General features: G+C 30.8%; 1 protein-coding gene across 5 annotated transcripts in view; it reads left to right on the top strand.

Moving 5' to 3' along the window:
• Positions 1-17,830, top strand: part of PCLO (piccolo presynaptic cytomatrix protein) — a 538,245-nt gene that overhangs the window by 433,066 nt on the left and 87,349 nt on the right. For 3 of the 5 annotated variants that reach the window (XM_052001566.1, XM_052001567.1, XM_052001565.1), the window contains one exon: positions 623-1,427. In XM_052001566.1, coding sequence (XP_051857526.1) covers positions 623-855 — 233 coding nt within the window. In that variant the 3' untranslated portion in view covers positions 856-1,427. Of the gene's footprint in view, positions 1-622; positions 1,428-17,830 lie in introns of those variants that run through there. The other 2 variants (XM_052001569.1, XM_052001568.1) reach the window with 2 other exon arrangements.

Raw genomic sequence — 17,830 nt, 5'->3', positions numbered from 1 at the left:
TATGCTATCCAGTTTCTCAGAAAGTTTAGGAACAGAAACCTTTCCTTTGGCCTAATGATATTATCAATCATTCTTATAATGAAAAATGGTAGGGCAACATAGCCTTTTCACTATGGAGCACAAATGAGTCTACTCTGTTGGATTCCATTTTCTGTAAGATAAAATAGTATGCAGGAGTGTTTATTGGCTCTGTTCTTTCACTGAAATTCAAAATACCATTTGTCCAGCACAATAAAGTACTAACAGCCACTTATTCCCAACTATTCTATAATATAATTTGAATCTCAACAAAATTACTTAGAGATATGCATTAAAAGCATTGATGTAGCAACCAACTAAGTGTGACATCATAATGTTTGTTGGTGTAGGATGAGCCCCCAGAGACATTACTCAGAAAGTTGGAAAAGGTGGTTATTTTCTCTTTCCATCATTGTTAAAGAAACAGCCAGTTTTAATCCCTTTTAGTGCTGTGCATGTGGTGTCTGTTTTGGCGTTTGAGCACACAACTTATTTAAATAGAAGGAAAAAAAAAAACCCCACTTGTGTTTGCATGACTAACATTTAAGCTGGTTCCATCTGAGGATACATACTGTGGGTTTCCATTTCACTCACACTGCCACAGCAGCACATAAAAGCGGTCAGTCTAATCATACCAGGAAGCAGCACAGACACAGCATAGCAGGAGTCCTCCCAATTCAAAGAACTCAGTCTGACAATCTGCCTCCACCAGCCAATGACAACAAAGATCCAAGCCAGCTGGCTCTCAGGAAGGTGATGTCTGATGGACCAGTCAAGCCAGAAGGAGGTGAGCAGAAAGACGCTGCACACAACAAGAACCCCTCTCCCCCACTTTAAAGTGCCCCACCTTTGTTGTGTAGAGATTTGATTTTAAACATCTTTGCCCTCTTCCTAGTGTGCTATTGCAGGCTAGCATATCAGGATCACATCACCATTATGTAAGTCCCAAGACCACTGTACTGATATGTTGATGACAGTCCTTTGTACTTTCCCACACATTGGGTCTCTGACTTTTGTTGGGGAAAAAAAAATAGGTCAACTTGTGTTCTTATTGCAGAATGAAATGCATGCAACTAACCTAATCTGTTCAAGCATGATTTGTTGCATTGTGACAAAGCTTGAATTGCTCACAACTACTAGCCTCTCCATTGGAACATAACTCGGTTATTCTTGCATACTATCTCAAGTGTTTTGTCTTTGGTTCAGTGGATTTTCAAGCTTCCTAGAGGAAAAAAAAAATTGTTAATGCACTCACTTACATTTACATGGTGAAAGTTCTCTCTTGATACTACTAGCAGACATTTTCCACTCTTGTTTTGGTAGTTGTTAAGTGTACTATCAGATGTGTTGGGCATGTCAATATCTAAGTGCCTGTGTAATAAATAAAGTATCTTTATTTCATTCCTAAACTACTGGATTCTGAGCCATTGTTATATATACTGTTGTAGCATGGTATGAATGTGTCACTATTGAAAGAGAGTGGGTGGACTTGGTTTATTTCATTAGAGATTCCATTGCTAATTTAAAATAGTAAAAATAGGGCAATATAGAAATTAGTTATGGGGACTAGACAAAATTTATGGCTGGAAAAAAAAATCTCCAAGCTAGAAGGAAGGTGAATACAAAATAACACAAGTAGATATGATAAAAACAAAACAAAACAAAACAAAAAACCAAAAAACCAATGTATATCAATAACAGAGTTTGGATTCCAAGAAATTATATAGTACTTTTTTTCTCCTTTCTTTCACATCTAGAGTACTTCATATGCTCTTCGTATTGATTCTGTAGTTAATGTTGAACCCTTGTCATAAGCACCTTGCTTTGGAAGATGAGCTACAATCCTCCTTAGATATCCTAGGCTTAGTAGAAAAAGTGGGAAGACTCCTTCTCTTTTCTTATCTCAACAGACTACTATTCCTAGTTTAATGTTTCATGGGTAGATAATAGGAATAATTGTAAATTGTTTTCTAAGTTCATTCAAATTTAAATGTAGGGAAAACTATATTATTTTGATAATGTTTCAATATAAGATACAAGAACCGTATATTCTAACATGTCTAAGCCTTATATTGCCTATTTCCACCTCTCCCTACCTCCATCCTGGAAATTATAAGTGTTCAACAATCAATTCTATCACACATCCATATGTAATCAAATAATTCAGAATAGACCACAGAGAGATTTTCTATTTTCCTTAGATGGTTAAGAGAAAAATAAGCAGAGGCCCTATATTTTTCAGGAGATATAGTATACATCATAAGAGATTTTCACCTATCCCTCCTTTTTCATTTTCCATTGTTGCCATCTTGAGGTGACTTTTCCCCTTCAAAGGATTTAGCAGTATTTTTAATTTTGATAATGCTCTCTAGCCCCATGATAAATTCATTGGATCCCCTGAATGAAGACACAGAGTTCCTAAGAATAGTTTGTCTACTATGCTCTGAACTTACCCCCCATTTTGGATTGTTATAATTCATTTTCCTAAAATGGTGAAAGGCCATAAGCTATGTTCTTTGAGTTGTCTTCCTTTGAATAGCTTTCTCATAAGCCCACAAAAATTTCAATTCATATAACTGGATATTGGGTATCTTTATTATTATCATCTTCAAAACCCAAGATCATCTTCAGGAAACAATAAAATATTGAAATCAGAATTTAGTGGAGAAATGCTGTTCTAAAATGTAATAGCAACAAAGGGAAATATCTTTTAGCAAAAGAGACAAATCCAAACTATGAATTGTTTATTTTCTACTATTAAGAAGGAATCAAAAATATACTTAAATTATTTCCCCATTTTTCTCCAAAAAATTAAAACCCCCATAAACAATAGACTTCTATATTTCTTAAAAAAAAACACATTTGTTTATGTAGAGATAATATGACTAATAAGAAATTTAAGTACAAGGATAAGCTAGTTATAATTCATGAATAACAGAGGCAGGATATTATTTATGGTTTTTAGAGAGCTTGAATTCACCTCTTTCATAGCTTTTTAAATCAAAGGAAACAAAGAAAATTCTCAGCATTTAGTTCCTACAACTCAAAATTCTGAAATTAACTTATTCCTCAAGTCAATAGCCATAATTCAGGGATGCAGTACTGATCACACTGATGCTAGTACCTAGATTTTATGAGTAATTGCTTGTTCAGAAATCAGTGAAGGAAATAGAATATCCCTATCCCACTTTCCAAATCCATTTGCACAGTTCATATAAAGAAATGGTTGTGCTGGTATAGTGCATAGATCCCAGGAGTACCAGAATGCTTGCTAAGCAAACAGGCAGCCATTTTCTTGTGTTTGTCAAAAGCATAGTGCTTGCACTGGATGAGCAGATTAAGTCATACTGTTCTATTACCTAAAATATTTTCTGCTGGAATATTAGACAGTCTTAGAAACTCTGTTAAGCCATTAGGGTGTAGGTCTATGCTTAGACACGAGAATAACTTAAAGTGATGGAAACCTCAGAACAACCTATTCATGAGAAAAAATGCAGATCATACCAAATTAAGCAAGCTTGCTTCATTCTGAAAGAAATGATTCTTCTATTTCTAAAATTACGAATTTAGAAACGGAAATAAAATTATGAAATGATGTAGCAGACAGTAAGCAGTCATTCATACCCACTCAACTTCCCTAGACAATTAAAAATAGCATTCGACAGATTTGAGAACTCTTGTTTGAATAAGGGAATAGGGAAATGGTATCCTTTAATAGGTTCTCCCATTTATTGCCATCTCATAGAAGAAAGACTAGAGATATGCAATTGCTTTCCCAAACTACTGAGTCTTCAGCTTTCAAGAACTGTTTGTGTCAGTAGAGGAGTGTATGTGTGTGTGTATATATATATATATATACACACACACACACACACACATACATATACATGTGTGTATATGTATCTATATCAGTGGGAAAAAAACAAACAAACCAAAAACCCAAGAGTCCCATATCCTCCTAAGCAATGAAGGAGTGATGACAAAATTCATAAAGCTCAAAAAGTGATTCCACGGCAAATTGTTTGAGGGGGAAGTGTACCTAAGAAATATCAGAATGAGTTGGTCAAGTTTGCATTATCATAGTGTAATGAATGATTGTGACAAAAATTGAAAAAAAAGCAGGCAGGGAAAAGGAGGAAAGTTTTCAAAAGTCTGAGACAAATGTTAAAAGCAAAAGTGGAGGGAAAACAAGCCTTTAGGAAAAAAATATACGTGAACCAAATTGATTAATTCCAATACTCAAAAGATCTTCTGCTTATGTTTCTTGACAAGGACTTTTCTGCACTTACTAAGAAAACTGAAATTCTTTTCTAAATATTCTTTATTATTTGCTCTTTTCATTTAGTAAATCTCTACAGTTTTTAGCTCTCTATTTTGTTCTTGAGTTAGAGCTGAGCTCACTAAAACACTCCTACTTTTTATATTATTTACAAATTTATGAATATTTGACATACCAATTAAAATAAATTTGAAGTCTTTTCTTAGCTATGTTTCGAAAGAGGTGAAAATGATCAACAACAAAGAAACAGAATGTCATCTTCTTTCCCTTCCCCCCAAATAGTTGAATAAGCATTTTTAATTTCTGTATTATTTATCCCCTATAGTTAAAACTCTCTTAGCTATGCATCTTTGTATGTTAACATTACAATTTAACACTCATGGGGTTTAAGATGTTTTCAATGTATAATTACTACCCATAGATTGTGCTCTGTACTTCACCTATGAATGTCATTATTGAAAGAATATCAATGGTGCAAGTGAGATATTTGCCAGAAATAGCAATGAATCTTCAATAATCAATCACTCTCTCTTGCTTGGGCACTCTTATGACTAAATGCAAAAAGATAAAATGAGACTTGGTATATTACAGAATGATAAAGAGCAGGACCATCTAGCTCACATGGAAGTCGAAATCTTTGACTTTGGCTTCTTTAACACTACATTTTAAGCAATTGAGCTAACAAATATTGGGTTGAGAGCAATGGAAGGTGCAATCCATAAATTAAAGAAGGTGTTATACAAGGATTATAAGAGGCCACAGATAGATCCCATCTAACTAAACCATTTCCCCTAATAGCTTGTAAAAATCATTAAAATATCTGAACTTAGAGTAATTTCTTTAATTTAAGACATTTTTCCAGTATCTTTCCCTGCAAAAATACAAACATTAAGTTTTGGGAATAGTTTATGATATCAATAGAGATTAAATAGCATTAGAAGTGTGATATAGACTCACCTTCAGATTAAAGTAGGATTGTTTATAGGGAATATAAATTTGCTTTGAGAAGAAGAGAAAATTGGGGAAAGTCTGGGTTCATGAAGAGAATGGGGTGCCACAATGAAAGTCTTGGACAGCAGGGCATAAAAATCTAATGGGAATGACTCATTTACAGAAACTAAAATAGGGAAGGAGAGAGGCAGATATGCTAGCCATGCATATGGAAATACATAAATGTATACACTAAAGTTATGACTATACCAAATAATGGTTTTCATATTTCAAAACTTATGAATTATTGAGGAATTATATTTTTCAGCTAGATGTTTAATTTTGTATAAATACTCTTTATTGAAATACACAGTTTGGTAAGAAAGCAGACTTAAATAGCAACGGGATATGTTATAAGTATTGACTTATAAAGCCAAATGGCTTATGGAATGACATTTGATTCTAGCAATTTTTTGTAATAATAACTTTTAAAACAAAAGGACATTCATTATTTAATTAATTCCAAATCTTACAGATTTTAAAATATAAGATCCCCTTAATTTTTTTTTTTTTTTTTTTTTTTTTACTGAAACAAACTTAAAAGCTTGGGTAAAAGAGTATGTGAAATTTATTTGAGTGTAATTCATTTTTATAGCCATAAAGATTATAATATTCAAAGATCCCTGTGTTAAGAAAAGGTATAATTATTGAATGAATTTAATTGATACAGCTGAATAGAATACAAATTTTGTGTCAATATGATAAAATCAGCAGAATATATACATTTTCATGGGGGAAAGGGTTAAAAAAGTATTACATCATGAGTTCCAGATATGAGTATTGTTTTTTAAATCATACAATATGAACACTGAACTGTGGATTTTTTTCCCTTTTCATTCTTCTACATATTTGCTTCTTTAAAAACATGAATATTCTTGATGTCTTTTGTTTTCACGATTGTCTTTTATGAATGTCTCCCTGAAATTTGATCTTCCCTTATAACAAAGAAAAGCAGTTAAGCAAAAATAAATAATGCAGCAACACAAGGTATGCAACATTTCATTCCCGTGTCATTCCTTTGCCTCTCTTAGTAAGATGAGGGAGGTATATTTCACTATTTCTTCTTTGTTATTAAAATTAGTTACTGAAAATATTCAGATCTTAGCTTTCTTTTAGTGCTCTTTTCATTTACATTATTTCAACCTCTGATTTTTGAGTGAGGTAGCAAGTTTCATTTTTCTCAAAAAATACTTTGTAAAGTCAAAGACATTTGAATTCTATTATCTCTTATAAAATTAGTAATTTTGGTTGGTATCTCATGCAAAAAGAATGATGACTGGGAAATCTATAAACTAATTAAAATTTGTATTTTTTTTTTTTTAGTTACATACTTTAAATAGCACATGCAATGTTTTCATTGATTTCAGGTTGATGATATGTCCCCCAAATATAAATAACTCATTTCAAATTATTGCTTTTTCTTTTCCTTCCTTAAATGCTCTCCTATGAAAACTCATTTATTGAGAAATTAATTGAATTTAATGAAAAAAGTGGAAATCTTTCATGACTTGTTTTATTTGTAAAATGTTCTCCATTCACATAGCAACTTCCTGCTTTTACACTATATATAGTGTAGTTCATTTAGTTGTTCAGCAATACTCATATTGTTTCCATTTTTCCAAATTCCATCTAAATTAATTTGAGGGAGTGCTGCTTAGGTTCTTTGTTTAATTGGAAAATGGATTAAATCATGTCATTGAATATAGAAGCTATGGAGAAAACCTGTGTGTTGCTTTTCTTTGTTGGTTAGATAAAAACTCATTATTGGTGGAAATGTCTACTCCATATTTATAGCTCTCATTCTTTAGTAAAGCATTCAGTCTTCCTTCAAGTATTTTCCATGTTCATTTTGCATTTTTTTTTGTTTTTAAGCTTATTAAGCTTCCTGAGGTGAGTAATGAAAGAAGTAATAAATGTAAAAAAATGAAATTAATCCCTTCTCATTTTGTTCAGAGAGAAAAATAAATAAAAGGGGAAGGAATAAGTTTAAAAGAATATGATATACTTTGTCATTCCTTTTCATTCTATCTTTCATGGTCTATTAGAAAACTTTGAAAGTAGATCTGTAAAACCACACCTGACTGGATTGCATCAAAAATTCAGTGAGAATCATCATGTAAAATTAATTTCACCATGGATTTAGGGTACATAGTATTACTTGTAATCTATTGGTATGCAGATTGGCAGGAAAATTGGTAGGAAAGGAAAATCTTTCAAAATGTTCCTGGGTGAGTACAAATATATGGTTAAAAAAAACATGCTTCATTTGTGAGATGCAATGGTGAGTCTAGATTGATTTCTGAACTAGAGAAACAGATTTAACTCCAGCCCCTGACATAATACTGACAATGATCATGAGGTGAACTTTCCAAGAATCTAGGCAACTCTCCAAGACTAACAAGTAAGATAAAATTCTGGATTGCATTGGTAGAGGTTCCCTAGGTCCTACACCAATGAAATCACAGATCTCTTCCCTGTCTCTTAAATATTTGATTCACAACCATTAACTGTATGACAGCAAATATAATCACCTATATTACATAAGCACAAAAACACTAAATAATATAACAAATTAAAACATACTATTTAGTCATAAAACATGCTAAAAATAAGCCCCAAATGCATTTGCATTGAAGGTTTTATTTATTTTATTTGTTTGTTTGTTGATATTAAATACACAATTTTATTCCAAGTTAAAATTCCCAATTTAAGTCTGAGATTCTAGCATTAAAAAATTTTGGGGGGTTAGAAAAAAAAGAGGGGAGAACCATGAAGATTAGAAAGAGGGTAAATTTAGTATAACAAGACCATTAAAAAAACTCAGAATAAAATCTTTCAGGTAAGACTCAAATCAGAATTCTTCACTTAAGGAGGGAAAGGGTGAGGGGGGACATACATAAAAGTGGTCCTAAAGTATATACACTGTGTATCAAGAACATCAGAGAAGATGGTACCTTAAGTTCTCAACTCTGCAGAAGATAGATCAAGAGGAAGTCGTGTCTCACCATTGAAAGTTATACAGCTATGTAGCAACTTAAGTAATTATAAACTATAATTATCAATAATCTAGTTACAATATATAAATCATACTCAACTACCCATTTCACTGGTTTTTTTTTCCTTGAAGGGTCACTAAATCAAATTGATTTTCTAGTGTCATTAGGAATTACTTTGAGAAAGTCTATGGGGGAAAAAAAAAACCCTTTAATGCCAGACTTGAAAAATAAGATAGATTCACATTTGTTTAAAATGGTACAGGTAGCTCAAAGGTGGGTCAACTTTCTTTATTACTACTTTATAGTGGAATATTGGAGACTGAAAATTAAACCTCCTTCCTATGTAAAAAGTATTTCAGGAAATATGTAGAAAGCAAATTTAGAAATTATATGTGCATGAAAATATCTTCAAGAATTCTTCAATTGTTATTTCTTTGTACCTACTGAGATTAATTTTTCATCACTGGGATAAGTATCAAGATATAATAATTCCTGAGAAGCAGCTGCTCCAAAGAAACAAAATAATGTGGAAAATGCTTAAAAATATGTAAGCAAGGTAGCAAGTAATAACCATCATTTTGCTACCATTAAGATAAAAGAGAAAAAAAATTAGACTTTTGTTTTTGCATCTTCTTAAATTCTCTTGAAAACATGTGAATTGCTTTTGTTCCCTCTTATGCATACAGAAAAAGTTTCATTGTTCTTCTGTTATTCCCCAAGCCCATGATCATTCACCCTTTCTCCCAATAATCATGAATGATGGAAAACTGTATTTTTTCAAGATATATAAACATCAGAATTTTCTTTTCATTTGTTTCAAGTATCTTTTGCATTCCATGTTCTGATCTTTCCTCTATCTGCCCAAATGAATTACTTGCTATTATGTTGAAATAGCCTCAGGCTATGCCAATCCCCATTGATTTAAATGATTTTAATTTTAAGGAACATAATTTTGATTCTTAAATTTATGCAATATGTAAATTTCATCAATTCTTCTTTTAGCATTTTCATCAGAAAAATCACTTTGCCTATGAGTTATCATTCAGATGTTTTCAGTCATGTCTGAATATTCATAACTCCATTGGGTTTTTTTTTTGTGGCAAAGATACTGAAGTGGATTGTCATTTCCTTTACCAGATTATTTTACAGATGAGAAAACTGACACAAATAGGGCAAAGTGATTTGTCCAGAGTCACCAAACTAGTAAGTTATCAGAGGCCAAATTTGAATTCAAGAACTGAAATCTTCCTGACTCCAGGCCCAGAATTCTATTTACTGTTCCACATAGCTATCTATAAGGATAAATATATAAAATCTTAAAGTTTTGAAGTGATTTTCCATACTTTTGATTATTACAGAGAATTCTTTTTCCCAGGATAGAATTTTATCCTGCAGAGTTCTGAATTACTGTTCCTTAATATTATTAAGGTTGCATATCTAAAATGTAGATATATTGCAATGTCCACATAAATAAAATTTAACTTAGCATCCATACATGTAATGGGCTGAGGCTTGAGTTGATGCACTGAGGTCCCAAGCACATGAGGCTAAATAGTAATTGGACCATACTCTATTAATATGTAAGCTTGGAGAAAGAATGGCCCCCACCCACTCTTTGTGCAAGTCCTGATGTGTTGTATAGGAAATGACGATTTTGGTGGGTGGAGGCAGGGGAGTGGAAAAGGAAAGGGAGGAGAGACTTTTTGGGATTGCCATTGCCACGGTTGGCTCAGCTCACATCTCTCTCTGTTAGCTGATTTGTTTCTCTTCTTTTTCTTCTTCTTTTGTGACCATGGGCAAGTCACTTAACCCCAACTGCCTCAGCAAAAGCAAAAAGAAGAAGAGAAACAAATCAGCAAACAAGAGAGCGACGCGAGCCTTCCTTTTCCACTCCCCTGCCTCCACCCACCAAAATCGTCATTTCCTATACAACACATCAGGACTTGCACAAAGAGTGGGTGGGGGCCATTCTTTCTCCAAGCTTACATATTAATAGAGTATGGTCCAATTACTATTTAGCCTCATGTGCTTGGGACCTCAGTGCATCAACTCAAGCCTCAGCCCATTACACATACACGAGGATACCAAACCTTTATTTTCTTGGTGGTTTGTTTGGGAAAGGAATTTCCAAGTACATAAACCCAGAAACAACAACAACAAAAAAAAAATATATCATTGTACCCTTATATTATGGTAAATTGGAATTTAGATTTTTTTACTTGAAGATATTATATATAACATAACAATTTATTTGGTATAATGCCAGACCCTGAGTGTTCTTTATCTTAATTTTTAACTGGTAAGTGATCCATCAGGAAATATGTCTCTGTATTTACATTTAAGAGGGAAAGATTTTCAATGTTACTTATTGTTAAAGCAGTAATATTATTGGGACAGATACTGAAAATTCATTCCAAATTCACTTATTGGTGTGTTTCCTGTATAGACTATTCCATTTTCCCCTTAGTTTGATTGGGCTGTTAACAGTTGTCTTTTTTTGCAATAATGAAAGACAAACAATTGAAAACCATCCATGTTTATAAAAGTTTCACATTTGTTCTGCCCATTTCCTCTTTAATTTGTCTATGTAACTATACATTTAATTAAATTAAATGTTAAATAGTAATTGCATCATATCTGAGGATAGTAATTAATATTAAAATAATTATATACATTGTATCCTTGCCCCACTTTTTCTCCTTTGTAGTAAAATTTTGGTTTAAAATAGTCAAGTCTTAATTTCTTTCAAGAGAGTTTAAAGATTGACATTTTGCTTATTAGAAGACAGAAGCACATTAAAGTCGGCCTCATGACATGGATCTCAAGGAAAGGTATTGCAAAATGCAATTAAATTCAATTTCATTAATATGTAAATGATTTGGAATAATGTTTTACTATGCTTTGAAGTTATTTTAATTTTATATATATATATATATTTCTGCTACAGGTAGCTTTACATTTGAGCTTTTCTCATATTATTATTATTTTCCACTACACTGACTACATATGCTATGCCAAGAAATCACTTGTGGTTCTTTTAGTTATTCAATTTAGTTAGTCAATTCAAAATTCTACAAACTAAAAATTTGTCAAATGTATGAAAGATAAATATTATGAAACTGTTAGGTTAAAATATTAATATTCTTTCACATCTATAGAAAGTTTTGAGCAACACAATGTCAATATAATGTAGTTTGGAAGAAGTCAGGGGTGTGGATTGAAGCCACCAAATTGTTTCCTTCTCCTAACCCTGAATTGTATATTTAGAAGCATCTCACACTGATCTTCCTCAAAAACATAAAAGTATTAATTTTGTAACTGTCTCTACATATGAAGATAAAATATATCTTTGAGAACAAGAAATATGTCATACTATAAAGAAAAAAATTATAATTTGTAATTGTTCTGGTTTTATAATATTTGAAAGAGATTTACATATAGCTAAAACAAATTAATATTTTTCAGTTAGAAAGAAGTATGCTAATGAAATTGGCACCAAGGATTAAAACTAAGAACATGTTAAATGCAGCTGAACATTTTCCTTACTTTTAAACATTTTAAATCACTTTTAAACTAGTTATAATTCATCTATGTAGAAACACAATTGGAATTATATTTTTATCTTGTACTTCATTTTTTCTTATTTAATATTTTCTTGATTTTATCTTCAGCAATGAACTGAAATATATTTAAAGAAAATAAAAATGTTTTGCCTTCCCAAAGAATCACTTTAGCTCCCTGTAAATGACATTATCCATGTTGTATATTGGAGGATAAGTAGATAGATAACATGTTTATAAATTAGATATAGGAATAGGTATATCAAAGAAAAGAGAGTTCTGTAAACAGAAAGCTAAGCTGAAACTTAACTGTATTACACCAGACATATTTAAGGTTTAGTCTGATCTTTTTAGAGTTTTTGTTGCAATTGATGTTAAAAGTGGTAAATAGATTGTTGCAGAGAAATAAATTTGGAATTCATAATGTAATGGTTAAGTAAAATGAATCGTCACTTTTAAAAAAAGATGAAAATTATTACAAGAAAATTTAAACTATATGATGAAAAAGAATGGTGTTATTTACACATATGCTGGAAAAAAAACTGATAGATTTATTTTCACTTCCCTTCCCAAACAAAAAGGAAACAAAACCAGTAGAGAAAAATTTCAATTTCCATGGCAGCCATACTTAAGACTAGATCAAAAGAGATGTTTTAGAAATAATAAATTACAAGCGTTGACATAGAGGCATCATCATTTAAAAAGATAGTAGAAATTAATAGTTTTACATAGCTTCTACTATATAATAGGAACTGTGCTAAGCACTTCATAAATTTTATCTTGTGATCCTTGCATCACCCCTATGAGGTAGGTACTATTATTATCCCCATCATACAATTGAAGAAATTGAGGTATACAGAGGTTAAGTGATTTGCCTAGAGCTACAAAGCTAGTAAGGCTAAATTTGAATTCAAAAAAGAAGTTTTTTGACTCAAGGTCCAAAATTCTACTACACCACATAACTGCTTATTTGAATAGTAATGTTCAGCCTAGAATCTATGATTAGATTCCATTCACACAGTGTCCATGATAAATAGAAATAATCTCTAAGAGATTCATACCTTTATTTCTTCTGAACTTAATAGAAACTTCAGTTGATCAATCTGACCAAAAATTACAATTAGAACCTTTGGGACCGTGCCTGATTAGCATGTAAGTGATAGCATTATTGCACATTGACACATAGAAGAGCAGAAGAGTTAACAAATTAAAAAAAAAAAGATATTCCAAGAAAGGATATAGATAAATTGAAAATAATCAATGTGAAGCAGTAAAACTAAATTATATCTAATCATTGAGACTTTGAAGAAAATCAAGACAAAGTCAAAGAATTAAAAAAATTAATAGTTAAACTGACTCAGAATAAATGAGATTATTTTATAAAAAGATCCACTTAACAATATAGTTATGAAGAAATAATTTTGTAACTGACATCTTTTTCCTACATATTGTAGGGAGCATATCTTTTATGACTTTGTTTATCTGTTATTAAATTGATTGTTTTCTGATTCTAGTTCTTTTCCCTGGTAAGAAAATGAGATTTACTGATAAAGCAGGTATGTCATAAAACAAAATCCATATGAAAGGTATGAGGCCCAAGAATAAAATAACCCAGTTTTTCAGTAGCAAAATAATTTCCCACACATTTATAGCCTATACCTTGTTGAAAGAATAAGGAAAGTTCTACAATCTTTTGAAAAATTGAACATTATAATTAATTTCCCATTGGAATACATTTTTTTTTGAAATGGAAATGGAAATGGAAATGGAAAATGGAAAAAAGGAAAATAAGAGAAAGGAGAAAAACACAAGGTTGTGATGTCAAAATCCAAATCAAAACTACTACTATTATCTGTAGTAGCACCATCTGGTGGCTTCCTAGAAATATTACACTATAAAAAACAAAAAAAACAAAAGCTTCAATTGAAAGGATTTTAATAGCCTATTAGAATATTGACCATAACCCCTTTTAATCAAAATTTAAATGTTTTAATCTTAATAAGACTCTACATATATATCAAGAAAAGTTTTAGCATAATATCTGATTTAGAAAATCTATGTCTTAATTTGTTTTTTATGATAAATTGCATATAATTTATTTGAAGATGAATGATTAATTACTTTTTTGTCATTTTACTTATTATAAAATGAGATTTTATTCATTTCAAGTGATTCAGAGTCAATCACGCTGGCCTCTGAGGTTTCTTCCATATATGCTCTGATGATTCTTTAATGTAATTGTTATTGTCACCTTATAATTTTTTCAAAATTCTAGTTTTTATGATTATAGTTATCCTTTTAATCAATTAGAGAAATATCTTTTAAAATCCCTACTTTTTATATGACCAAAAGGAAAATAAAATAGTGGATCATTTTTGAAATATTTTAGTCAATGAAATAATTTCATTAAATATGTATACATATGTCAGACACCAAATCACTTGGAATGAATAAAATTTCATTTTATAATAAGTAATATGATACATCATGAAATCATGGAACTAAAGATGCTGTATCTATAGAATGTCATCATATTCATTTCATTCAGTCAAATGGGGCTATTTTCCAACATGCAAATGAGACTATATTTATTATTAAACTGTGCTTGAAATGAATATCCTATTGTAACATTTGATTACACTGAATTCTGAAAATGTCACAAAAGATCAATTTAATTTCTTTCATATGAACCCAAGAAAATGTGAATTAAAATTATGAATTTATTAGTTCTTTTAATAAGAGATGAAGATTATGTTTATTCAATTAAAAATGTGAATAGAGTCAAAACTTCAAAGATTTACTCAGCTTTTTTTCTTGACAAAAATAAATACATCACTGAACTAATTGAATTAACTGGATGTTTAGGCACTCTGAAAATGATGTCAAAACCTTCAAGAAAATGAGTTGAGCCTGAAATAAAAGTATCTCTAGCAAATATTAGCACTACCTGCATTAAATAACTTATGTAATACTAGAACTATTTTGACTTTGAGTTATCAAATACTCAGAAAAGGAAACAGATTTGTTACAATGATAACATTTACTTCATTGCCTAATTTACCCTTCTGTTGGCTTATTTTAATTTTATTTTCAAAATTTAATAAGAGCTTCAAGTTCAGACTGAATGTATATAACAGATACTTGCATAATAAAATTATCTCTCCCAAATATGATATCTTTTTGTAGATGATGCCTAATATTTATATATTTAAATGGAACAAAGTAATTGACCAACATTTGTAGTTTTTGTTGTTTCATTCAACAATTTATTGAGCAATATCATATTTTAGTAACTCTGTGCTGAGTACTTTGGGAACTGAAGAAAGTAGATACCTTCACTTCCTCCTATGTGCTTACAGAGCTACAAAGACATTCACTATTTGAAGAGTTCAGCACATTAGAGGGAAAAAAGAGCATTTGTCATATTATGTAAGTACAAAATACTTTAGATCTCTCTCTCTCTCTCACACACACACACACACACACACACACACACACACATATAATTATGACCAACAGTCCAGAGACTTGTTCTGAGTCACTAACACTTGTATGTTAATGCATACACATTATGTACATTGTGTATATATGCAAATCACAATATATAGATCTATGTGTGTAGTATGTATATTGAAAAAATATACATGTATATGTGTGTGTATGCCGACTTTCAAATTGTTGTTAGTTCCTATTGGACATTTAACTTTGCATTTATAAATTATTAACCTGTCTACATGAAGCACTAAGCATACCTATTCATCTGATTTTCAAACATTTGTATAAAATTTCAAGAAATAATTTAGGTATTCTGAAATATATCGATATGTTGTTTCAAAGTTCTCAAAACATTTGTACTTCTGATGGAATTTTCCATTTCCCTCAATCTACTATTATACTGTAGCTCAAGTAAAAATAAATAATAATTTAAATTTTATTTTCTTCCAGAAATTAGCTAAATACTGATCTCTTCAAGCTTAGTTTATATACAAATAGATCAATGGACATTTGAATGAAAAATTCAATCAATTATGCAGATTCTGCATTAACACAATTCTGATGGGTAGGATTTTTGGTGTTTATATTGAAAAAAATCCAGAACCTGATTTTAAAAAATCATTTTCACATGAATAGCTCTGTATTCCACGTATACACAGATTCATATGCTTGTCTGAGATACCATTTCAGGTGTTTTTTTTTTTTTTTTTTTGGGGGGGGGGTCGGGGGAGAAGGATAGGTTACAGATGTATTACATCTTACAGATGTAATTACAGATTAAATTTAATAAACTTTAAAATTCCATTTTCTTTTTTATATTTTCTTTAAATGCAACATTTTATTATACTTTCCCAATTACACTTCATTCCAAGGAAAGGATTAAAATGAAAAGCTGCATTCCACTAACTTATTTTCAACATTGTTCTTTGTTCCCTTTGTTATTATGTTGTCTTATTATTTTTGTCTTATTTTTTGCATGAAAAAGAAAAATATTTGTCTTGAACCCAGAGTTAGCAAAATCTGTAAAGTAAAAATTCTGCCAAATGTGAAGATTAAGGTATACATTTTGTGCTGTGGTATAATGTATTGTGTAGATCATATCAGAATGAGGGAAAATTGATCATCTCAATAAGACACCATTTAAAGAATGGGATTAATGATATTCTAACAGCAATGGAATAGGGAATAGAGCAACGGAACTATTTAGTTAAGGCTTTTGTGTTGGTATTACTGTTGATGAAGCAAGTTGGATCTATATGACAAAAAGCAGCTCACTATAAAATTAAAAAAAATTAATCAATAACCAGTTTAATATAGAAATGTCATGCTGGTTTGACTAATAACTTTCAATGAATTACTGATTTATTTTCTAGTTGTAATGACAATTTTAGATTATTATACACATGCATATCAAAAACTGCATATCCCAGTGATTCTACAACTTTTTAAAAAACTATCTTTTTGAACAATATTATTATTAAATAATAATCCATTTCTCTAGTTTTTGTTTCTTTAAACTATTGGGGGAAATAAAAACTTTTACTTTAAAAACCAAATATCTTGGTAAGGAAAAAAAAGACTGATTTTTCTAAAAATCTAACAACTATTTGAAAGTTGTTTGCAAGCAATATATTTCAAATAGGTAATTTCCATTTTATAGTTATCTGGAAGCTAGAATTTAGCTATAACACTTTAAGGACTGCAAAGCATATTACACATATTATCTCACATATATCATCTCATTATCATTTCATTTTCTCCTCACAGCCCTAGTGCTAATATTACTTTCCATTTTACAAATCAGGGAACTAATGCCTTAGGGAACCAAGGCTGAGTTTAAGTGACTTAGCCAGGATCATGCTAGCATAGGTGGGATTTGAGTTCAGGTCTTCTTGACTAAGCAGCATTCTGTTTTCATATAAACTGCCCTTGCCCAACTTCCTAAACTCCCATTACCCTTATCCTTTATATTTAGCCATCTTTAAATTAAGCCAAAGCAGCATTTGTGAAAAAGAAAGGGGTTTTGCTTGTATGTTTGTTTTTAAGAATCTTTAAAATATAATATGAAGGAAAAGAAAACCATGAAAAAAACTAAAAGAGGCCAGAAAAATAAATACTGGGAAAGACCTCCTCGTTGGTTCTGGTTCTCCATGGTGGCTCTCCATGGTGGTAGCCCAAGAAGCCATAAGACTGAGAACTAAATGTATCAGCCTTTACTTATTTTCCCTCATTTTATGGAAAGAAAACTAAGAAGATGTAAGATGACTTGCTGAAGAATCCTCTTATGTTAATTCAACGTGCATTTCACCATACCAAACTTTCATCATTCCCCCCAAAAATATATTTTTCCACAAATTCTGTTTTTTATTTATTTTTCTTAAACTGCTATAAATGCCAACAAAATAGAATTTATTCTTTCATTTATTTATTTTTATTCTTTTCAATTTATTCTTTCAAAAATACAAATACAATAGTTACATCACTATCTCTTA

Source organism: Antechinus flavipes, chromosome 5 (genome assembly GCF_016432865.1).
Source record: "Antechinus flavipes isolate AdamAnt ecotype Samford, QLD, Australia chromosome 5, AdamAnt_v2, whole genome shotgun sequence".
NCBI classification, from domain to species: domain Eukaryota; kingdom Metazoa; phylum Chordata; class Mammalia; order Dasyuromorphia; family Dasyuridae; genus Antechinus; species Antechinus flavipes.
This window is presented reverse-complemented; position numbering and strand designations above follow the sequence as displayed.